Genomic DNA, 8786 nt, shown 5'->3' on the forward strand with positions numbered 1-8786 from the left:
GCAAGCTCCGCCTCTCGGGTTTACGCCATTCTCCTGACTCAGCCTCCCGAGTAGCTGGGACTACAGGCGCCCGCCTCTTCGCCCGGCTAGTTTTTTGTATTTTTAAGTAGAGACAGGGTTTCACCGTATTAGCCAGGATGGTCTTGATCTCCTGACCTCGTGATCCGCCCGTCTCGGCCTCCCAAAGTGCTGGGATTACAGGCTTGAGCCACCGCGCCCGGCCCGTATTTTACTTCTAAAGGTCAATTTAATAGACTTGCAGTTTCAAAGTTAAACCGTACCATCTGTTTTGACTTAAAAATACAGTTATAAATTCTTTTTAGCAACAAGACATTTGGGTTTTAATACTCTGAAGAATTATTACAATAAATCCAAATTAATATTCTAGTTCCTAATTATAGAAGAGTGAATCAATAAATTAGATTACCCCAAATAAGATGAGATTTTGGTGATTTTTTTTAGCATATATTTACTGAGCACCCTAATGCACAGGTATTGATTTGTTGCCTAATATTAAAAATTAAATCAGTACCTTTTTAAGAAGCTCACAGATTAGTAAGAACAACTCGTGTTGAATTTATAATGGTTTTAACCCAAGGCAAAATTTAAACACAATTCTTTAATAGTTTTATTTCCTTTTTATGTCTTCCCCAGTTAAATCCAAGTAAAAATACGCCCCCCTTTCCAAATAAATATCATTAAACAAATTATCTGTATTTAAGCACAGATAAATATATGGAATTATTTTCCCAAAGATTAGTAGTAGGTCACGAGTGATGCTTGCATAATTTTTAAATATAATCAAGTATACTGAAAAACATGCTAGTAATGTATTTTCAAAAATAAGTTTCTATTCCTAGAACTAAAACTGAAAAGAAGTGTTGTGAGACACGCAAATGAAGCCAATACGTTTTACCAAGGGCTTGCCATTTTTCTGCAGGATGTTCCCAAACACTTCCTGGAAAGGGAGGTTGCCCTATAGGGTCCTACAAGTAACCTATGTGGCAGCATCTCCTCCCAGCGTAAGGCCTAAGCACACAAGCTCTTCCTTCCATCTACAAACGCAGGAAACCGCGACTGGAGAACTTATATGATTGGCTAAACCATGAATGACGCAACATAATCCACGCCCACTGAGACTCTGCCTTTCCTAGACTGGCTCAGATTACGCTTTCCTATTGGCCCCTACAGCAAGAGAGGGACAATTGTTTAAGTCGACCTCTGGGACCGGAACCGCGGGTAAAGATGGCGGCGGCCAGGTGTTGGAGGCCTATGCTCCGCCGTCCGAGCCTTTCATTGCACACCGCGGCTGATGCCGCCGCCACGGCTACAGAAACGACCTGCCAAGATGTCGCAGCGACCCCCGTCGCGCGGTACCCGCCGATTGTGGCCTCCATGACAGCCGACAGCGAGGCGGCACGGCTGCGGCGAATCGAACGCTGGCAGGCGACGGTGCACGCTGCGGAGTCGGTAGACGAGAAGCTGCGAATTCTCACCAAGATGCAGTTTATGAAGTACATGGTTTACCCGCAGACCTTCGCGCTGAACGCTGACCGCTGGTACCAGTACTTCACCAAGACCGTGTTCCTGTCGGGTCTGCCGCCGCCCCCCGCGGAGCCCGAGCCCGAACCCGAACCCGCGCTGGACCTCGCGGCGCTGCGTGCCGTCGCCTGCGACTGCCTGCTGCAGGAGCACTTTTACCTGGGGCGTAAACGGCGCGTGCACCGTTACCAGGAGAGCGAGGTCATATCTTTGCCTTTCCTGGATCAGCTGGTGGCAACCCTCGTGGGCCTCCTCAGCCCACACAACCCGGCCCTGGCCGCCGCCGCCCTCGGTGAGCCTTGGATCCCCCAGGGCGGAAGGGAGAGATGGGGATTGTACTGGGTTACTCCGTCGCAGATTTACCCCTCGTCATTTCTTTCTCTATGCTTCGTTCTTGTTTTCCTAGTCCTTTCGTTCCTATCTGGGGTGACCTAGTTTTGTAACAGTCACTGCGTTAGGAATCTAGAGACTACGTGTTTGTAGCTGTGCTAACACCTACCAGCTCTTCAACTCTAGTAGCCTGAGCTCTCCGGGATTCCAGTCCTGGACTCTACTTTGTGAGTGTTAAGCCAAATTGAAGAGCAGTGGTGATGAAGAGAAACGCCACTTAAGAGAGTGGGGCGGGCGAGGTTTCCTTTTTGCTGTTCCACTAGAAAGCTGTGTGACGGTGTGTCACACGGCTGAGCAGTATTCTTTGTAGCTTAATTTTAAATTTAGTGTGCCTTTTCTTTTTCTTTACTAACTTCTTTTTTGCTTAATTTTTCGCATTTTACGGTAGTGGTTCTTCGTCGTAGAATTGTGAAGATTAAATGAAATATTAACTAAGATACCTAACGTTTACTATTTATGTGCTAGGCCCTGTTCTAAATTTTATACGTGCCAACTTATTAATCCTCACAATAACCGTTCACGATAGGTAGCAATGTTTTGGTAAATGCAAAAAAAAGACCAAAACGTAACAAACTGAGTCATAGAAACGTTAAATGGGTTAGCCTGAGGACCCTATAGCTAATAGATTGGCGCAGGGTGGGGCATCAAACTTCAAACCCCCATTCCAAGTTCCTAGCAGCTTCTGTGTAACTGCTCAGGGCGGACATGAAAAGTAATTAACATATAGATAATTTTAAAAATTACTGTTTTTGACGCGTTCATCATTTTATATCTTCTACGAAGTGGATGTCTTAATATTGAAGTAATGTTAGGACTGTAGATGTGTGCTCAACCTAGCCTTGCTGTGTACATGTTTTTTCCCTTCCCCAGTTGAGAAAGAAGTCTTGAGGAAAGCGTCATGAACTTAGACTACTCCTGATGGATGGCCTAGAAAACCTATTTAACTTTGTCAAGACCTAGGTTCCTCTTCTATAAAATGGAGATAATGAAAAGTATACATACCTTTGGGAGTTATTGTGAAAATTGAATTGGTAGTTCATAAAATAGTCCTATTTTTGTTTATGGTGAATGATACTCTTGTTAGTCTTATTTTCTTTTATTACTCCTAGTGAGAAATCTCTTTGGTTAATGTTCAGAGTAATGATGGCAAAAATAGACAATAAATGTTTGAATGTTATATTTAAGTCATAATAGTTAAATTGTCACATAACCCAGACTCTTACCTCCAGCATTCTTATCATTTGCTAAGTTAGTACTCTTTAGTGTTCTAATAGTAACCAAGTTTGTTTAGATGATCAGATGAAAAAAATTTTGAATATCTTTTTGATAGATTATAGACGCCCAGTTCATTTTTACTGGGTGCGTGGTGAAGAAATTATTCCTCGTGGTCATCGAAAAGGTCGAATTGATAACTTGCGATACCAGATAGATGATAAACCAAACAACCAGATTCGACTATCCAAGCAACTCGCAGAGGTAAGGATTTGTTGTGATTATGTATCTGTTGATATCTCACGTAGGATCTGTCATAGGCAGGTTAAGTAATAGTAGAATAAAATGTTTAAGATGGATCTCTTGCCTTTCAGGTTTCCTCTTTGAAGACATCACATCTCAAAAATCTTTTTAGCTTTTTTAATCTGCTATGGTATACTCCATAAAGGTCAGATAATCATTTTAACAAAAACAGGTTAAGGTGTCATTTTGCCGGACCATAGAGATCTATGTTTCTCTTTTTTTTTTTTTTTTTTTTTTTTTTTTTTTTTTTTTGAGACGGAGTCTCCCTGTGTCGCCCAGGCTGGAGTGCAGTGGCGCGATCTCGGCTCACTGCAAGCTCCGCCTCCCGGGTTCCCGCCATTCTCCCGCCTCAGCCTCCGAGTAGCTGGGACTACAGGCGCCCGCCACCGCGCCCGGCTAGTTTTTTGTATTTTTAGTAGAGACGGGGTTTCACCGTGTTAGCCAGGAGGGTCTCGATCTCCTGACCTCGTGATCCACCCGCCTCGGCCTCCCAAAGTGCTGGGATTACAGGCTTGAGCCACCGCGCCCGGCCTGTTTCTCTTAATATAAAAATTCTGAAATAGTTTATGAGTGTAATTTACTAGACTGCACTAGCTAGTCATAAATCAAGGAAGTTTAACACTTATCAGCTTGGCCATTTTACATATTTACAGTTTTTTGGAGGAAAGTATATTTTGAGTATTGTCTATGCTTTCGTGTCAGGGTTGACATACTTTTTCTGTAAAGATCTGGATAGTTAATATTTTAGGCTGTACAGGCTGTAAATCTCTGTTGCAAGTGTTCAGCTCTGCTCTTACGGTGCAGAGTGCCATACACAGTTTATAAATGAGTTTGTGTGGGCTGTCTTCCAGTAAAACTTTACCTGTAAAAACAAGTGGCTTGCTGGATTTAGCCCATCATTCAATGATAGTATTATCAAATCATTTTGTGAAACCACCTCATTTTAAGATTTTTAAATTTAATGAGTGTGAGTAAAATGCATATTAATGTTGCTGTGAATTTAGTATGTCTTTTCTTTTTCTTTAAGTTTGTGCCATTGGATTATTCTGTTCCTATAGAAATCCCCACTATAAAATGTAAACCAGACAAACTTCCATTATTCAAACGGCAGTATGAAAACCGTATATTTGTTGGTAAGTTTCTCTTTTGACATATTGTACTATAAATGTGTTCAAAGTGTCCTATGCGAATTTGGAGTATTGACTACAATGAGGAATTAATTCTTGATTACCGAGAGGTTTACATAGTCTGTGAGCAATGTAATTCATAATCTCAAAGTGTCCTATGCGAATTTGGAGTATTGACTACAATGAGGAATTAATTCTTGATTACCGATAGGTTTACATAGTCCATGAGCAATATAATTCATAATCTCAGGTTACTGCAACATGCATAAACACTGGAAAGAAAATATTGTTTAAGTTCGTTATTTGAAATATTACTTGTTTCTACAGAAATAGCAGTATTTAACTTTAGAAAATAGGCTTTGTTGACTTATTAGATAGAAAAATAAATTTGTGTTTTTTTAAAAGTAAAAACTTTTAGAACTGGACTTGAGATAGCAGTTGGCTTTTTTAAGTGTTCTATTTGCGCCATGCATGGTGGTAAGATCAGGAATTCACAAATTCATAATGCCTGATGTCTGCCCTCCCTCGTGCAGCTTATTTTGTCATTTTTTCTTCCTTTGTTAATTTCTACCCAATGTGAAGAAGTCTTAAGAAGGTTTTATACTAGCCCTCCAGACCTATTTTATCAGCCTCTTCTCAGTCACTGTGGTCTTAGGGAGTGACCTGCAAGGAACTCCTTGTTGAAAAGACTTTACCACTAAAATCAAGAATGTCAGCATTTCATGAAATGTTGCTACTTTTTTTTTTTTTTTTTTACTTAGAAAAGTAGTGTAAAAATAATTTTTACAAATTAGGAACAAAGTGTGTAATTATTTCATTAAATAAGTTTTTAGAGTCTTGAAGTAGTTGTATCCTCTTGGTTAATATGACAAGGAGACAACCATAGCTAATCATGACTAAAGGATTTGAGAAAACAGATAATAGAAATTTTGAATAACTTTTGTATATATTCTTTCAACTTCTTCCTTGTTTTGATGGGCTTTATGATAGCTAGCAGATTGAGAAATTATGCTTTTCTGTGAAATTTAATTTTATTATGATCCATACGATATGTAAGTATATTAATATTCCTACTTATGTATTTAGAGTACTGAGAATATGATGTATAAAGAAGGAAAAAACGGCGCAAATACTAAAACATGTGCTCCAGATGTTCTATATGTTTGTTTCATCTGAAATGTTTTTCTTTGCTCTTCAGGCTCAAAAACTGCAGATCCTTGCTGTTACGGTCACACCCAGTTTCATCTGTTACCTGACAAATTAAGAAGGGAAAGACTTTTGAGACAAAACTGTGCTGATCAGATAGAAGTTGTTTTTAGAGCTAATGGTGTTGCAAGCCTTTTTGCTTGGACTGGAGCACAAGCTATGTATCAAGGTAAAAACTAATTTTATAGCATTTTCTTTGAAGATATTTGTAACATTCTAAGAATATAATGGTTAAAATTGTTTTCTTTGGGTTGAAACATAGGTTGAATCTTAACATCTTTAAACTTTTACATTGGCCCAAAGTATACTTGTTTTAAAATCCGTGTTTAAATACTATACAGTTGAAATCTGACACTGAGGTAATTGTTTTTATCTTCTACTTTGACCATCTCCTGTGTGAATGTACTTTTGCACGCATTTTAAAGACTGTAGCCAACTAAGTCAACCCTTTCTAGATGGTAATAGCTTTCAGAAGGTAGAAAAGGTAATGATTTTGTGTATTAAACATTTATATTAAATCAATGGCTATCCTATGTAATTTCTTTAAAGGTTATATCCAGGATTTGAATTAGGAGATTGTTCATTCAGTAAACAGTAACTGCTTTTTTATATGCTATACTCTGTTCAAGATGCAGTGTTGAATGAAACAGATCCTGCTTTCTTAGAGCTTATATTATAGTGGGGCGGGGGGGCGGTGGTAAAAGATAATAAACGTGTAATATTTATAACTAGTGGTAATACTATGGGGAAAATAGCATAAAGAGTAGAATGATTTATAGGGGGGCAGGTAGAAATGAGGTATGGAGAAGAATTTATTTTTTAAAAGTCATTCAGGGGAGGTCTCTAAAAATGACTTACACTAAGACCTGAATGACGAGGAGCTGCCTGTGCACAAATCTGGAGGAAGACACTTCCAGGCAAAAGGAGCAGCAAGTAAAAAAGTCCCTGAGGTGGGAACAGGCCTGAAATATTTAGGAACAACATGAAGGGTAATGAAGAGTGGGACAAGGAGAATGATGTAGAAGGATATAGCAGAAGCCAAAGGCTATGTGTTACAGGACTATTAGAGTTCATTGTGGGGCGTTTGGATTGTATTCTAAAACCTGAAGTAATGTAATACATGGTTTTTTTTTAACGTATATATGTATTTTAACCTTATACTCAAAATTGACTTAGATTTCTGTAACAGAATTGAATAGAGAAAGTGGGAGTAGGAGTAGACGGAATTAGACAAAGAAAGAAGTAACTTTCTTGAAGATGGTAGAATGGCACTTTATTTTTGAAAGATAAAGTACTTCTTTTTACAATAAAATTAATTCCATATGTTAACAGTGTTATTCATTTGCTATCTCCATTAAAGATGACGTAAGATACGTGTGGAGAAATAAAGTTACTCCTTGGTAGTTGGGTAATGACATAGTACCAGATGTAGAAGGCATCTGCATAAATAGAGCTTGCTGCTCTTAGATGAAGCAAATAAGGCTGACGTTGTTGAAAAAGATTAATCATGAGATTGAGGATACTAGAAGGGAGGAAAATATTATTTGTGCAGAAATGAAATATAGGGTTAGTATGGAGATAATAAGGAAACTTCGAGGTCTTCAGGAATTTTGTTACATAAAGTATCTAAGTTGTAGGAGGTATCTGATAATTTGTCTAATGTGTTTGTTTTGTTTGGGTAAGATATATTCTGTATGTAAATATGTAAATTTCAGCATAACTTTCTTCTACAGGATTCTGGAGTGAAGCAGATGTTACTCGACCTTTTGTCTCCCAGGCTGTGATCACAGATGGAAAATACTTTTCCTTTTTCTGCTACCAGCTAAATACTTTGGCACTGACTACACAAGCTGATCAAAATAACCCTCGTAAAAATATATGTTGGGGTACACAAAGTAAGCCTCTTTATGAAACAATTGAGGATAATGATGTGAAAGGTTTTAATGATGATGTTCTACTTCAGATAGTTCACTTTCTACTGAATAGACCAAAAGAAGAAAAAGCACAGCTGTTGGAAAACTGAAAAAACATACTTGATTGAGAACTTTGGGAATATTTAAATTTTACTGAAGGAACAGTAATGAGATTTGTAACTGTCAACTATTAAATACATTGATTTTTGAGATAAATATTTCTTTTTTTTTTTTTTTTTGAAACGGAGTCTCGCTCTGTGGCCCAGGCTGGAGTGCAGTGGCCGGATCTCAGCTCACTGCAAGCTCCGCCTCCCGGGTTTACGCCATTCTCCTGCCTCAGCCTCCCGAGTAGCTGGGACTACAGGCGCCCGCCACCTCGCCCGGCTAGTTTTTTGTATTTTTTAGTAGAGACGGGGTTTCACCGTGTTAGCCAGGATGGTCTCGATCTCCTGACCTTGTGATCCGCCCGTCTCGGCCTCCCAAAGTGCTGGGATTACAGGCTTGAGCCACCGCGCCCGGCCGAGATAAATATTTCTTATGTCAGCCTGTTATTAGATCTCTTACTCTGCTGAAATTCATCACTGAAAGATTTAATTTTAGTTACCTTTTATTGATTTAAAAATAATTGCATTTGTGTATTGCTAACTGATAAGACAAATTGAGTTATTGAGCTATTAAATGCACATTTTAATATAAATGCAGAAATCCCAAATAAAATACTAACATACTGAATTCAAGAATTAAAAGAACCCACTACAGCTGGGTGCAATGACTCACGCCTGTAATCCCAACACTTTGGGAGGCCAAGGTGGGTGGATCACTTGAGTCCAGGAGTTTGAGACCAGCCTGGGCAACATGGCAAAACCCCATCTCTACCAAAAATACAAAAATTAGCCTGGCCTGGTGGTGCATGCCTGTAATCCCAGCTACTCCGGAGGCTGAGGCGCAAGAATCGCTGGAACCCAGGAGGCAGAGTTTGCAGTGAACCGAGATTGTGCCACTGCACTCCAGCCTGGGCGACAGAGCAAGACTGTCTCAAAACAAACAGAAGAACCCACTACAGCAGAGTAGAATTAATCAATTCAGTAATGGA

At 39.3% G+C, this 8786-nt stretch overlaps 1 protein-coding gene across 1 annotated transcript; it reads left to right on the forward strand.

Annotated features, from left to right (window-relative positions):
* The first annotated feature begins 1189 nt into the window (after positions 1 to 1189).
* MRPS30 (mitochondrial ribosomal protein S30) lies at positions 1190 to 7909 on the forward strand. The gene is made up of 5 exons (XM_010355919.1): positions 1190 to 1834; positions 3263 to 3408; positions 4475 to 4580; positions 5773 to 5949; positions 7514 to 7909. Exons 1-5 carry the CDS (start codon positions 1246 to 1248, stop codon positions 7801 to 7803), a joined length of 1308 nt encoding a protein of 435 aa, XP_010354221.1. The 5' UTR covers positions 1190 to 1245; the 3' UTR covers positions 7804 to 7909.
* The last annotated feature ends 877 nt before the right edge of the window (positions 7910 to 8786 follow it).

This window comes from Rhinopithecus roxellana, chromosome 3 (assembly GCF_007565055.1).
Source record: "Rhinopithecus roxellana isolate Shanxi Qingling chromosome 3, ASM756505v1, whole genome shotgun sequence".
Classification (NCBI taxonomy): Eukaryota; Metazoa; Chordata; class Mammalia; order Primates; family Cercopithecidae; genus Rhinopithecus; species Rhinopithecus roxellana.